Genomic DNA, 15784 nt, shown 5'->3' with positions numbered 1-15784 from the left:
CATGTATACTTATTTTGACCACGTCATTTGCCTCCATCTCATCCGTGACTACCTTTCTTCTTCTCTTGCGCAAAACTGACCATGGGACAACAAGCACCTCTGTGATGATATTGATTTAAACAGAGGTCAAATATTAGCTGTGGCCTGGAAAGGGGCGTGGCTTATTTAATTTTTTCGAGGGGGCAGTAGAACTCATGTTGTATATTCCAGCAAGCTTTAAATAACCGTGAAGAGGTCACAGTGATTCAGAGTTTAACACGGTAAACATTTGCTTCACCTTTTCAAATTAGATCTCGCCAGAGACAGAGGAAGAAACCAGATTTATGGAGATGAAACAGTGTACTAATGTTTAATCAGTCTAGACCAGATGTCTTTTTTTAACCAAAATCTTTTTGCCTAGGTGATGGTTATTACAAATATATTTCAAAATGAAAGAAAATATGAAAAGAAAACGGAATATCTCTGGGTGTTGCGGAATGAGTTTGATTGGGAGGAAAGTGAGTCTCCTTTAAAAACAAATGCAAAAAAAAAATACTATTTGTGAATTTCAAGTTAGTTCCTTTTTCAATAACTTCAGCATTTGTCTTCAACAATTAACTCAAGTTAGCGCTGCGGTTTTGTTTTCTTTCCTAAAGTGGAAACAGGATGGAAGTGTTCCTCTTCCCAGTAGCTTCCTGTTTTCAGTAACTTAGTCGTTAAAAGAAGCCTGGTGACCCGAGCTGTACGCTCTCAAACCAAAATGTCCCTTTGGGGAAATGCTATCGTTTTTTGTCCTCATTTTGGATTGAAAAAGAGTGTGGTAATAGTGCGACAGTATCCAGTCAAGTATGGGGCCAGTCAAAATCGCAAAGGAGTACTTAAAATCAACTAAGGGAAGAAAAGAAAAATCCACTGCTCCCATTTAGTGGTGACAATTGAAAGTTGTTTCTCCTTACTATATAACAGGGGTGTCAAACTCATTTTTTTTCGCGGGCCGCATTGTAGTCATAGCTTCTTTCGGCGGGCCATTATGACTGTCAACCCAAATAAATGTACGAGCACCTCATATTATATACAGTAAAAGCTACAAAACGAACTGACAAATAACTCGTTTTCAAATCAGACGAGTAAAAACTGGTCAAATATAAAAAATATATATATATTATTAAAAGTGAAGGCAATTTGCAATTCTAGTAATGACACACGAATTTGATGCACAATTTGTCTTCGCGGGAAACATAAAATGATGTGGCGGGCCGTATCTGGCCCCTGGGCCTTGACTTTGACACCTGTGCTATATAACAATGCGGTCAAAATGGAATTGCTATAAAATCAATGATTGATTCCTGCTTCTTTGTAACACCTGTTTTCTTACTTTTAACTATTGTGGATAACAAAGGCTGTCATCACATCCCTACAGCAGGAGTGCTTTTTCATTCAGATGTTCTTGTTGACAGGTCACAGCCGTGCTTCAATGTTCTCAAGCTGAATGTCATTTCCAGGTGGAATGTCAGGCTTTGGCGCTTCCTCGTCAAATTTCTTCACTTCAGTCTCTTTGAGGATGTTGGAAACCAGGCGCTCATAAAACCACTCTAGGTCCTGAGGGTCCTCTGGCCAGATCAGGTACTCTCTCCTCTGGACGAACGCTCGGACTGCATTGTACTTCATCAGCTGGTAGTGAGCCACCTTTTGTTGGATTACATCAGAATATGGCATCTATATATATATCGGAGAATATTCATGGAGAAGCACTGACCTTCCCGACCACCAGCATAATCAGAACATTTTTTAGCTCAGTCAGCATGCGGCCCTGAGCCAAGGTAAACGCCTCCAAGCACCAGCCATCTGAAGGGGGGGGGGGGGGGCGATAATAAAATTAGATATGGAAATGTTTGGAAACGAAAGAAAAACATGTCATTACACGTGCTAATCTACCAGGTTAATATTTTCAAATGCATCTGATAATCTGGATTTTTCTGACTGACTGAAATCAGGATCACATTCGGTCACTGGTACATGTGCCCCCTCGGGAACAAAGATTATGATGATTCCAAAGATCCATAACTAGGAGGGGCTAGAATAGGCTCCAATGGCTGGATTAAAAAAGTTCTCAGTCGGGTTGAATTGAGTAATATACAAAATGTACGCGTTGTCTTTACCTTTAAGGAAATCTTTGGAGACGATACACAAAGTCTTTCTACTGCCCCAGATGGCATCTCTAATGTTGGAGAGGTGATCTTCACCAGGCAGGAAGTCTCTGGCCTCGAAACAACAGTGCAGGATGTTCTCTTCCGAGAACTTATTGTCCAGTTTTTTCAGTAAAGCAGCTTCTACCCACATGAAGTCTGTGTTGCTGAAGCAAAGATAGACATCATACTGAGCGTCCTGCAGAGGAGGCGGGGCTTTGGGCCCCTCGAGAACTCGACTGACGATTTTTTTGTAAGTGATATAAATATATCCACGAAGACGTGCGTAAGCAATCCCACAAAGTATGGTGGTGAGAATGAGAAGAGTAGAGAAGACAAACAGCGCAAATTTAAGTTTTTGGACCGCCAGATCGTCATCCACCTCACATGGTTCCACCATCCGGGAGTAGTTGAGCAGTGGAAGGTCATAGTTAACAGCCGGAAACTCGCATCGGTAATTCTCTAGACTGAGGAAGGTTACATTGGTGTCATTCATCCACTTCAGGAAGGTTTCGAGTTGACAGTCGCAGTAAAATCGATTTCCCGAAAGGCTGAGGAGGAGGAGGGAATCAAAAGTCATTGGATCTGGGTAGGCCAAGAAGTTGTTGGACAGATCGAGGTTTGTAAGGCTGTTGGGTAAAACATCTGGCTCCAGATAGGTCAAGGCGTTAGAAGACAGGTCAAGCTCAATGATTGAGTTGAGACCATGGAAAATGCCCTTTGGGAGATTCTTGAGGGAGTTGAAGCTTAAATTTAGACCGAGCAGATTTTCAAGATGATCAAAAACATCAAGGCATGTCCCGTCAGCCCAAACCAACTGCAGAGAGCTATCATGAAGATCTAGCACTTGTAAGCTATGATTAAAAGGAATTGAAATGTTCTGACCAAGCATGCACCACTTAATGAAATTACCACCAAAGAAGAAATTCTGCAGATTTTTGAAATGACTTAAAATGAGATAAACATCCTCAAGGTTTGTTAATCGGTTATTGGTCACGTCCACGTGAATCGGATTAATGCTTAGTTCATCTATCGCGTATATATTAACCAACCGATTGTCACCCAGAAGAAGAAATTCGAGATTTGGCAATGATGCAGGGGAACCTAAGGTCCGCAGGGAGTTTCCTGTCATATATAATGCTCGTAATTTGGGAAGACCTTCAAAAGCATGATATCCCAGCGCTCCAATGTGATTAAAAGACAAATCCAAAACCCTAAGCTCTGTCAGACTGCTAAACGTGTGTGAAACTACTTCTCCTAGAAGATTGAACGACAAGTTGAGCAATCTTAAATTTCCCTGAACACCACTGAAGGCTTGGTTGGTAATTTGATTGATTTTGTTTTGCGACACATCAATTATTATCGCATCGGTCAGAGAACTGAAGACGGCTCTCTGTAAGGCAAATATTTGGTTTTTAGATACATCAAAAATGTTTATTGCGCTGTTTGCAAGACCTTCAAATGTGTGCCTGTCTGGATCTGGTATATTGTCGTGTGAAAAACCTTTCCCTAATATGCCGGAGAATATGAGATGAGCAATGGGAGTCCCCTGAATCGCTTTAAGAAATTGTTGGGTTGCGGTAACGTTAAACCCGCTGGTTGATAAATCAAGAATGTTGAAAGCCATTCCTCGAAACGGGTTTCCGCATCTTCCCCAGTCGAAATCCATAGCGGCCATTTTGTACAAGTGATTGGAGTCTAAATTGAAGTGTGTGAAGTACTTCCCTCTGAAACCAATGAGATCTTCTTCACAGAGTTGTTCAATCTTATTCAACATGAGGTTAATCTCTACCAAATTAGAGAGATTTTGAAAGAAAAGTCCAGGAGTGACTTTTCGGAGTAAGTTCCCGAAAAGATTAAGTACTTGTAAGGACAGGAGCGGCTCAAAGTAGTTCTGCGCCAATATGGAGTCTGTCAAATCGCAGTGGTCCATGAAGAGGTATTTCAAACTGATCATCCCCGCAAATGCTCGTGGCTCCAATTGAAGGCCAAGATTATCACCCAGAACTAAGTGAACCAACTGTGTCTGTCTGAGGAATGCGTTATTCCTTATTACGAGCGTCGCATTCTGCTTCCCAAGATCCAATTCTAGCAGTTGCTCCAGATTTTGGAGTGACGTGCTATTAATCTCACTGATTCTGTTCATCTCCAAGTAGAGGTGGGTGATGTTTGAAGGCAGATCAGGCACCCATTGGTGATTCTGTCTGTGACAAGCGGCTACAGGGCCGTATATTTTACAAGATGGGTCACACTTGGCAACCTGTAGAAAGAAAACAAAACGGGGAATGAGAAATTGACAGAGTTGTGATTTCCTGTTTACGTTACTGCCTTCGCGACCCGACCCCAAATCAATGGAGGAAAATTGATAGATTATTTATATATATATATATATATATATATATATATATATATAAAATAAATGTAGTTTTGCAAAAAAATAGCAAGTTAAGACAGTCTGACACTACCTACATTACCAAAACAACAAGTGGTTAATTCGACTAGCCACCTTTAGCAAGGTTGCTTTATAAGTTCCTAACCTTCCTAAGTGATAAGCAACATGTTCCTTGCAAAGATAAAATCAGGTTTCCAGAAAAGAAAGGAGTGACTGTATAAAAAAAAAAGGGTACAAGTAGGCAGCCAAATGCTTAAATGATCTGGTATCATTAACCTCTGTTGTTGTTTGCTGTCACTTCTCTTGGCACACTCTTCTTTGGTCTCAAAATGTGGAAATAAAACTCTTGGGTCTCTTTATCATAGACATATTTAGTCTTCAACAAAATACAAGATCAAATCAGAGAAAATGTTGTCCACCAGGGACCAAGTTAACATGCATTCATAAAAAATGCTTCAAAATACAACAACTATAGTAAACAAACTTAAAAAAAATGCAATTGGCATTGGACAAAGTGTGCGACACCTACCTGAACAATCACACAGATGAAGACCAGCTGAAGAGCCAGGGTCCACAAGTTGTACTTCCCGCAGTTCATTATCCTGGTGGGGCACATTAAACGTGAGCCAAAGCAGCTACTGTCAACCCAAGCACAATGAGCGGGGTACATAACCGAGAAGGAAGTTGCGTAAGACTGTTTGCCTTACATTGGTTAATAGTTCACTGGTGCAGCTTGCTACACTCATAAAAGGCATTTACTGATATAATTTCTGCAAATATAATTTCCGCAAATAAAACTTAATCAGCTGATGAGTTTCTCTGATAACAGACAAAAGTCCATACTGTTATTACTCCTGTTCCAGCCAGTCTATCAACATATGCTTCATTGCACCATTGAGTTTGACCTCATAAAACAAGCAAATCAAATTGCTATTTGTCAACATAGTTGTGCCTTTAATTTAATTTGAGCTATTATACATATATCCTCCTAAAATAGAGTTTAATGATTAATTGTGACAATTAGAATTTTAACAACTACTACTGTACTAATACTTGTATAGTATTATCATCCTTATACATATAATGAACAAGATTTTACGATGGTTGCATACACAATTAAATACTTAAAATAAGTGGAATATAAGTGTTTTTGTGTAGTACATGCATGAAATCTCTCGGAACTGAAAATGTTGTCACTCACAAGTGAAAGGTGAATTCCACCAAATGAAATCACATTTCAATATTTCAAAAAGATTTCTGTAGTGTGTAGAAGAGTTTTTCACTATGTGAATGGAAAATGTGTCACCATCACTAGTGTAGTAAAATGGTGTGGAAAAAAACAGAAGGCCTTTTGTCATTGCGTCACTCTGTCAGAAGAGCATTTTGCAATTTAACAAAAGACACTCGTGGACCCCAACATAGTACAGAGACAAACAATCACATCCACAAACACACCGCCACTGAGCGACTCTCACAACCATTTATTATCCTTAACACGGCTCTGTTGGAAATGGGACCGACCTGCTAAGTTGGGTCAATTTGACCCACTGCAGTCAAATTTTATGGGTTGATTTGTTCAAGCAGTCTACAGTTAAGTCAATTCAAAATGTCTCTGTTATTTATCATTCTAGGCAGAGGTGGCAAATCCAGGTCCAGAAAGTGTAAAGGCTGCCACAGTTTGGCTTTCGGCTGCGTCTTGGGTCCACAGCCTCCTTGCTGGCCTGAATGAGGAGTTCCTGCAGAAGCGCAAGGTAAAATGTAACCGCATTCACGATTGGGAGTAAAATGACATCGGTGTGCCTACCACGTATTCCTTGTCATGCAGACAGGAGCGACTGCAGTGCAACAGCATGACTGCAAGTGAGATTGCGCCCTCTGCTGGTAAGAGAAAGAAGGCATATTTCATTTCACATAGCAGATGATTGTTTTTGTGCCCAGTGTGGAGCATATCAAGTACCTGCTCACAGCAGAGTACATCGACCAGCGCAGAGCCGCATTCCAGCAACAATTTTTTTCTTTCTTCTTGAAGGTGTGGAAGCCACATTTTTGAGGAAGCCTGAGAAGTAATAATCAATGACCAAAAGAGACACGGACGTTTGTGCAACTAAACATGGAGCTTTTTGTGAGTAGTCTCTAATTTCATCTTTATGCTTGAAAAGATTAAAAAAAATTCCTTCCAAAATGTTTGACTATTTACATAAGAATATGTGAATTTTTATCTGATAATATTTTTTATCCTAAAATACAAGTTTTCCAATTGCGAATCAGTTGCACATAATTTAAACTCACATTATTTTGGTTGGGGGAGAAAAAAGGGGGGGGGGGAGCATCCAGAAATCACATTATCACACTTAATCATGTGCAACCTTTGTACAAGTTCATTTAAGGACTTTTTCAAGTGTAAAGAATTAACTTCAGCCACATTTTGTAATTTACCGTACAGCATAATAGCCAGTTTCTTGAGAGTATGTCAACTTTGGATACGATTTAACAGGCTCAGGTTTCACAAAATATATTAACTCTGACGAGATTATAGTTGTTTGATTCGCAGCAAATATTTATTTATTTATTTATTTATTTATTTATTTATTTATTTATTTATTTATTTTTATTTATTGCGTTCCATTTGCTTTTTCTACACTCGTTATTTGTCTCAGTTATAGTACACTCATTTTGCCAGTAGGGGACAGAATCAGACAGTTTCAAGACGGACAACAAACTTTATCGAGGGTGTGCAATTTATTAGCGTTTCAGTACAAAATCAATTCACGTTTACATTTTTGCGTCTGTTGCAGAAGCCAAACTTCATGTTGAAAAATGCTTTTATGTAAGTCTTGTGGGGTTACTGTTCCCCTTTATTCTGTTTTGTTTGCTGTGATATTTTGCGCACATCAGTGCTTGTAGCCAAAATGAAAATGAATTCCAATGTGAATTGACTTTAAGGGCAAAGGGAAGGCGGGGGGGATCCTCAGCGCTACATTCACATGTCATGCTTTAATGCAGGGGTGTCAAACTCATTTTTGTCGCGGGCCGCATTGTAGTCATAGCTTCTTTCGGAGGGCCATTGTGACTGTCAAGCCAAATAAATGTATGAGCACCTCAAATTATATACAGTCAAAGCTACAAAACAAACTGACAAATCAGACGAGTAAAAACTGGTCAAATATTTAAAAAAAAAAAAAAAGATATTAAAAGTAAAGACAATTTGCAATTCGAGTAATGACACGAATTTGATGCACAATTTGTCTTCGCGGGCCACATAAAATGATGTGGCGAGCCGTATCTGGCCCCCGGGCCTTGAGTTTGACACCTGTGCTTTAACGTCTTCCTTCTTATTTATTACGCTTCACTCCCCATCCCGTGTAAACTGTGGGCCTCCCTTCCATCAGGGTCTTTATATGCAGCCTCGCTCTCCATTTTCCCCCTTTTACTCAATATGTGCTGACATAAAAAGACCACCAACACAACAAAAAGGACACTGCACACTATTATAGCCACCAGCCCGCCTACTGTCACCGCCGAGGGCTGCTGAGTTGGAGCGACCTCGTGTGGCGTCACTGTAGGGTTCGTAGTTGTTGCAGACTCCCCCGAGCCTTCCCCTTCTTCATCTTCATCATTTCTTTCACAAAACACCTCATCTACCAAAGTGAAGCCTTTAGGACAAGAGCAAACAAAGCTTCCATAAGTGTTTTTACAGCCATGATCGCAGTAACCACCCCCGCATTCGTCAATGTCAATGCATACGGTGTGGTCCTCCCTCTCCTCCGCTATGTAACCATCAGGGCAGTAGCACTGGTACTTGTCATTTGGGTCGCACTCCGCGATGCACTCCTCCTTGCCACAGTGCAGCTCACACTTGCTCGTGTCCAGCGGGTCCTCTTTATATCCATCGTAGCAGGAACATTTGTAACTCCCGGGGTTGTTGTTGCACATATGCTCGCATGGTGCAGACGCGCATTCATTCTGATCCACGCACAATCCACTCGTCATCTTGAATCCGACCTCACATTCGCATTTGAAGCCGCCTACGGTGTTGACGCACCGGAAGTTCTCCCCAGGACATTGGCGTTCATCGGAGCAGTCGTTAATGTCCACGCAAGACCTTCCATCGGGTGCCAGTTTGAAACCGTGGTCACACGCACAGGAAGGCGGGCCGTCATCTCCATCCAAGCAGGCGTACTCGCACCCTAAACGCGCGCACGCGTCCCCCGCGTCCTCGTCGCATGAGATTTCATTCAGGGGGTTGATGGAGAAACCGGGCGGGCATGAGCAAGAAGGTTCATAAGCATCATCCACGGCGCATTTGTGCTCGCAACCTCCTTCGAGGATCTCGCAGCTCCACGGAGCCTGAAGCCAAGTGTCGGAGCACACGAACTTGCGCTTGGTCGGTTCCAGCGTGACGGTGCTTCCGGGCGGCACGGAGAGCAGATCATCTCCCCCGAAACCCAAAGGGGTGGTGTACACCGGGGTCCCCCCCTGGAAAACGACATCTATAGTCGAGCAGAAGGATTTGAAGTGGTACTCGCACAGGAAGCCGGTGACTCGCGAGTCACACCGATCCTGAACCCACTGGAGCTCGTCCACATCGGAAACTGTGACGCAACGTGGAGATGTGCAGTCGCTGTCGAAAGAAGGAGCCCAGTTGTCAAAATCACTTCCAGTGTCTTTTGTCATCCACTCATATCCTTCAAGACGAGATGTTGCATTCGGGCAAGCGGTTAAACGATGCAAACCGATCCAGAATCGACCCGTAAAGTTCATCAATAGTTTAGGCAGTACATCACGTGATGCAGACGGACTAACAGTCATTAAAAGCCCGTTTCTTTCTTTGCAATGATCCTGTGCGCTTGGAAAGTCACAAGAGTGGTGGAACACGGCGAAACAACGGCTCTCAACACAGAGCCCACCGTCCGGGTCCAGCCCATCGAGCCTCCCCACCAGCACAGCCAGCACAGCAACGAACAATCCCGTGGCATCCTTCATATTCGAACACGAGCGTGCGTTCAAGTGGTCATGCGTCCCTGCAGCCAAGACGCTTGTTTGTTGGAAAATATGTTTGGCTCGCATTTATAATCTCCCCATTCCATGTTGGCGACCGAGCAGAGGAAGGAAGTGGCTCTTAAGCAGCCTTCTACGGCGCTCACTGGCTCTCAGGAAACTTTCTCCTCTCAAACGCCCTCAAAGAAGACCACGGCCGCAAATTACGCACCGGGGCTTTACGCACGCCATCATTGACGCGAACCCCCTCCCCTTTGTCCCCGTTGCCCCTCCTAGTGAGCGGACTCGCACAGTCTGCAGTGTATGGAAAATCGTTTGAACTTTCATTTTATATCCTCGATATTCAGATTATATAGCCCAACATATTCGTATGCTAATTGTACTCACTTCTAAAACTCAAACTAAAACAGAAGGCTGCGAAAGTATTTTAGACTCCAGTTGAAGGTAAAAATATTTGAAATACTTGAAATCTTTTATGACGCCAGGACTGTTTTTTTTTTTTTGCAAAAACAATAATCCACAGTCTGGCCACTGTCATAGAATTATCAATTTAATTGCATTACTATTGTTGTACAGTGAAGTGGATAGAACTGTATTGCATCACAATGGTAGAAAAATATACTGTCAGGATGTTATAACTACATAATAAGCAGTACTGTGTTAGTACAAAGTACAACCACAAAAAACATATCAATACGTTGACATCCATTTAACATGTTTCTTTTGCGGAAACTCAAATGCATTTCAATCAAATGAGATGTTCCTTAACAGTCAGTCAGTAATGGTACATAAATTCAACATTTAATGTCGGAGAAAAGGCACATGTGTTATACAGTTGAATTATAATGACTTTGGGCACATAATGATGAGGTGGCATTATTCTTATTCTTTCACGTTAGCAATTATGTAGCTCATATAGCAGCAGTTTTACATTCAAGGTCTTTTTGACAGCAATGTACTGAATACATGCATATTTTCATCTAAAATATTGGCATGGAATATCTATCAAGTTATAATATAATTATGCACTCAGCTTCTACAGTAAGAACACTTTGATAATCAAATGACACCCTATCTAACCGCAAACACATATTTACATTTTCAGAGAGGTATCAATTAAGTTAACACTTAGTTTATTATTGCAATTGCAGTTTTCAGTGTTGCAAATTATTTTACACAAAGGTCAGCATTAAAACAACCACTTGAGTTTGCAGAAATCAAATGTTGACCACAGGTGTACTTACAGTAAATGTTTAGCTTAGTGTTTTTAAAGACAGCGTTATGATATTGTTGTTGAGAGAAGTCATGATAGAAAACAAGTTCAGGTTAAAGCATCAGTCAGTGTTCAGCTTCAAAACCACACTTCATCAGACAAGGACAAAAAACAACAACTACCGTTTTTTTCCATGTATAATGCGCAAAATTTAACTAATTTATTGTCCTAAAATCTGGGGTGCGCATTATACATGGGTACAATTTTTTTTAAATTTTTTTTTTTTTTTTTGTGAAGAAAATCATGGTACAACAATTTTTGAAGAAAATCTTGTCACGGATGGTTCTTTACAACGTCACTTTCCTCTCCTTTCATTTTAACCTAACTGATCGCGGTGGTGCCTTTCTGGGCAGTCGGAGAAATCAACGCCAACAAAAAAAATACATCCAGCCTAGTTAAGAAATCACCAGAAAGATCACCATGACAATTGTGAATAATAAATAAATAATTATTATATATATTATATATATTATTATTATAATAATAAATAATTGTGATAAATAACTGGAACATCACTCAAATATTGGTGATCCCGTTGAGAGTCTCACATATTTCTTCGCTATCGAGTTTGCTACTGCATGCGCAGTGATACTGACCGGCAGAATAACATCCGGTTGTTCCCAAAGATGATCTTTTTTCTGAAATAATTTTATGTTTACGGACTTAAGTAACCCGGCCGGGTCATACCAAAGACTATAAAAATGGGACCCATTGCCTCCCTGCTTGGCACTCAGCATTAAGGGTTTGAATTGGGGGGTTAGATCACCAAATGATTCCCGAGCGCGGCGGCGCTGCTGCTCACTGCTCCCCTCTCCCCCAGGGGATGGATCAAAATCACACGGGGATGGGTCAAATGCAGAGGACAAATTTCACCACACCCAGACGCGTGTGTGACGATCATTGGGACTTTGAAAAAAAAAAAAAAAAAATTAAAAAAAAAAAAAAAAAAAAAAAAGAAAAAAGTCAAAATTTGGGTGCGTATTATACATGGGTACAGGCTTTTTCCCAGCATCAACATGCCATTTTTAGGGTGCGTATTATACATGGGGGCGCATTATACATGGAAAAAAACGGTACTTAATTCATGCATACAACAAACTGAGCTGATTGTAATGGCACTTTTTTTTTTTCCATTGCACTGTTATTTCTTGATAAAGTGGAAGTAGTTTCATGTGTTTGTTTGAATAAAAACAACAATGAATTTCTTAGGCTTGATAGCTTAAATCTGGGATTTGTGTAATTTCTTAATGCAGACCAAATATTGTTCAATGAAAAGCACATTTCACCAAAGTTTGAGTTGGACAACGACAGCAGTTTTGTGCCAATTCGGAAGCTTTGGTAGAGAACTGAATGAAGTACCTTATTATGAAATATATTATATAAGTACTAAGAATTAGGGCTGCATTATTTAATCAATTAATGTATCGATGAATCGGATGTAAAAAAAAAAAAAGTATTCATTTCTATTCCGTTATACAAAACAGGACTTTTTTTTCAATTTGACAATTAGGAGACTTTATCACTGTGAAATGTAATCATTCAAATAAAAATGAAACTTCCCAACGCCATTCACAGTCAAGAATATTAACTTTTAAAAGAACAAAAAACAGTGTTTTGGTTTATGTGCATCAATGGCTGCTAATCTAAGTTCCAGCATATGTAGTTTGGTAACATCTTAGTTGCAGACACGTGCAGAGAAAAAAAAAAGTTCAAGCAAAAAATAAAAAGGCACCTCTTGCTAAAATTGGCCACATAATTTAAAAAAAAAAAAAAAAAAACAGTAGCATTTGTATTTAACTTGGGGCATAACTTCTGTTAATGCAACCAACATAGTCAATAACTTTATCGGTACTAAGGAAGAAATGGAAGCTTCAGTGTGTATGAAAAGTCGACGCAACCCCGTTGAAACAGCGAGGGCTTCATCATATCAAAACTCTTAACTGGTTAAATGATGACAAAGAATTATTATTGCTTTTTTAAAAAAATATTGATGAATAAAGCTGGTATCTCAACGTTGAGATGTTTGCAAACATAATGTTGAGTTTTTATCAGTTTTGGTGTAACAATTGCAGTTTTTTCATCACCAAGAAATTCAAAATTTGATATCAACAAAAACGGAAATTCAGAATTTTTAGGTGACAAGGAAAACTATAATTCAAAAATTGCAAAATTCTTTTCAACATTTAATGAACCCTGACTAAAACCTCGCCGTTTATCCATGCACGTGCCTGTTCTTAAGGGTTAACAGTATTGTGGTTAAAGTCTTTGTGAGTCATATTTTGACTCCTTATCAAAAGATAACCGCTTGTATGTCTCTGTGGTGACTTGCTGCAGGTAGAAAATATCCATATCGGACCCTTTGAGGGAAGAAAGATCAAGACTACCGCAACGTTTGGCCAAGTTCCTAACCAGCAAGAAGAGCAACCCCAGGCAAAGCAACAGGAACACAGTAATGCCAAGTATGCTACCTGTTTTGATGTAAGACGGCACGATGGCTGGACGGGGCTCAGCCTGCGTGGGGTACACTGGGGTCCATCCATCCTCGCTCGGGTGGACGCACATATATTCATCAAACAAATCAAAGCCCTCTGCACAAGTACACACAAAACTCCCAAATGAGTTTACACAATTGTGTTCACACTGCATAAGAATCTCACACTCATCGATGTCGGTGCAGTATGCAGTGCTGTTGCGGATGTCTTTGACATAACCTTCAGGGCAGAAACATTGATGCATATCCTTCTCCTCCAAAGTAGGATTTGGGATGCAATTAGCTGGGCAGTCCGGCTTGTCGCAGTACATCTGACACTTTGTGGGGTCATCCGGGGACACTATGAACCCCTCACGACACGCGCACGCATACGCGCCGTTCGATTTAATGCAATTCATGTGCTCACATTCGTCACAGATCCTCACATCCACGCACGCGCCATCCTCCAACTCGAAACCATCTTTGCACCTGCACTCGAAGCCACCATGTGAATTCACGCACTCCTCACCCTCTAACTCGCAAGCATCCAATTGCTGGCACTCGTCCACGTCCACGCAGCTTTTCCCGTCCGGGGCCAGCGTGAAGCCTTCACGGCATATGCACGCTTGGGTGGCTTTGTCACACTGGTGCGCGCAACGATCGCATGGATCATGGCCGCAGGTGATGAGGTTGGCGTGGAGATGTGCTCCCTCCCCACACACGCAGGAGCCGGATGTGGCGTTGCAACCGTATTCGCAGCCGCCTCCCATCACCTCGCAGTTCCACGGAGCTGGCAGCCAACGTGATTGAAAACACAAATACTTCGCGTCCAGATGTAAGGTGCCCATCTTCTCCACTTCGGCAGTCGTTCCGGTAGGGAAATAAAGTGAAGTGGCGTTTACAGCAAAGTTCATTGGCGGAAAATATTTCACCTGAGCGTCTCCTGCTACGGAGATTGCGCCACAAGGCTCCTCGATGGGAAATTGGCAAATGTACCCTGAGAGTTTGTTTCCGCACGGGGTCGTTTGGATTATCAGCTTGCCTCCCATCGACACCGAGCAAGAAGTGCAGTTATGGACGCCTGTGACCGTCCCAGAAGGATTGAACCAGAAACTGCCGCTCATGCCTTCTAGTAATTGTCCTTGCTCTTCCGCGGCGAGGAATAACAACAAATCTCCACGGGAATCTTGGCAGCTTTTCTTGGCTCCCTGAAAGTCTTTAAGTCCCTCAAAAAGAGCGTAACAATAATCATCTGTGCAATATCCGCGCAAAGACAGCACAGTTTGCTGCAGCCCGCAAAGTAGGAGCGCACGGATGAGGAAAGCAATCATGGTGTCGATGCTTGAAGAGATTATTGGTCAAAAGAAAGATGTCTGGCTGTGTTCGACGATGCAAACTTGCCGAGGATACTGGAAGCTCCACATTATACCGTCCATTTATAAAACCATGTCCTTTTCTAGTTCGAGCAGCACAGGAAGGAAGTTCAGTTCTGGTGGGTCCGCTTGCACAACCCTCCCCCTGCAGCTCTTAAACCTTATCACAAACATACTGGCTCATTAACACACACGCACGCACGCGCACGGAGTCACACGCACACATACTTTCCCCATGACTGATCATCTCATGAGAGGACAGTAGCTTGTCTTGTCACATCCCCTATTCACCCAGAAGTGACTAAGGTACACACTAAAAAAAAAAAAAAAAAAAAAGACAGGTAACACAGGTACAGCTGATTTAAGTCCTGTATTCGTGTAAAAGTACAACAACAACAACAACAAAAAGACTGTACATACTATATAGTAGCTAATTTACACACACAGTATATCACACACGCATTTATACACACTACATACATACCTCGTCTATTAGACGTCTGGTCTATGTATAGACCTAATTTAGATGTCTAAAATTGGTCTCGGTATAGACCTAAAATAAACATCTAAATTAAAAACTTCAAATATGATCATATTTCGAAATTTTAAAGTGTCAACCAGCTGTAAGTTGTATAAAAAATGTACAGAAGTTGTTTTGATTTGTGTTTAACAAGCATATTGATCCGTACATGTGGATTGGTTGTTTCTGTAACCTGATATAGACGTCTATTTTAGGTTCTATTATAGACCTAAAATAGACGTCTAAATTACGTCTATATATAGACCTATGTGTACACACATGGTATATACCTATAAAAGATGTGTACTGAAAACTGATTAGGATAGGGAAAATCCATTTTGATTTCAACAAATCAATTTGTTACATTTGAAAATGTTCAGTCCTTGCATCGTGTCGGACCCCACGATATGTCTGTGATATCACCCTTTATGAAATATGCGCACCGCGTGAATAATCATGACAATAGCTACAGCCCTGGCACATCGAAGCAAATCGAAATCCCATAGAATTTAACTGAATGTAAAGTTCTTGAATCGTATGGTACGCCATGGGGCGTATTTTCATTCCGAAAGCAAGTCTAGCGCAAAGTAAAG

The 15784-nt window shown here is 41.2% G+C and overlaps 3 protein-coding genes across 3 annotated transcripts; all 3 read right to left on the bottom strand.

The window, feature by feature from the left end:
• Window positions 1-1210: 1210 nt before the first annotated feature.
• On the bottom strand, window positions 1211-5227 carry LOC119117677 (toll-like receptor 5). The gene is made up of 4 exons (XM_037244102.1): window positions 5087-5227; window positions 2139-4425; window positions 1736-1824; window positions 1211-1665 (listed from the first exon to the last, which is right to left on the bottom strand). Exons 1-4 carry the CDS (start codon window positions 5225-5227, stop codon window positions 1438-1440), a joined length of 2745 nt encoding a protein of 914 aa, XP_037099997.1. The 3' UTR covers window positions 1211-1437.
• A 2047-nt stretch (window positions 5228-7274) lies between these two features.
• Window positions 7275-9767, bottom strand: LOC119118181 (thrombomodulin-like). Its single transcript, XM_037244997.1, has 2 exons — window positions 7883-9767; window positions 7275-7549 (listed from the first exon to the last, which is right to left on the bottom strand). The coding sequence occupies exon 1, from the start codon at window positions 9622-9624 to the stop codon at window positions 7897-7899; it is 1728 nt and encodes a 575-aa protein (XP_037100892.1). The 5' UTR covers window positions 9625-9767; the 3' UTR covers window positions 7275-7549; window positions 7883-7896.
• A 317-nt stretch (window positions 9768-10084) lies between these two features.
• LOC119118146 (thrombomodulin-like) lies at window positions 10085-14906 on the bottom strand. Its single transcript, XM_037244925.1, has 2 exons — window positions 11889-14906; window positions 10085-10917 (listed from the first exon to the last, which is right to left on the bottom strand). Exon 1 carries the CDS (start codon window positions 14627-14629, stop codon window positions 13085-13087), a length of 1545 nt encoding a protein of 514 aa, XP_037100820.1. The 5' UTR covers window positions 14630-14906; the 3' UTR covers window positions 10085-10917; window positions 11889-13084.
• Between the last annotated feature and the right edge of the window lie 878 nt (window positions 14907-15784).

Source organism: Syngnathus acus, chromosome 24 (genome assembly GCF_901709675.1).
Source record: "Syngnathus acus chromosome 24, fSynAcu1.2, whole genome shotgun sequence".
NCBI classification, from domain to species: domain Eukaryota; kingdom Metazoa; phylum Chordata; class Actinopteri; order Syngnathiformes; family Syngnathidae; genus Syngnathus; species Syngnathus acus.
This window is presented reverse-complemented; position numbering and strand designations above follow the sequence as displayed.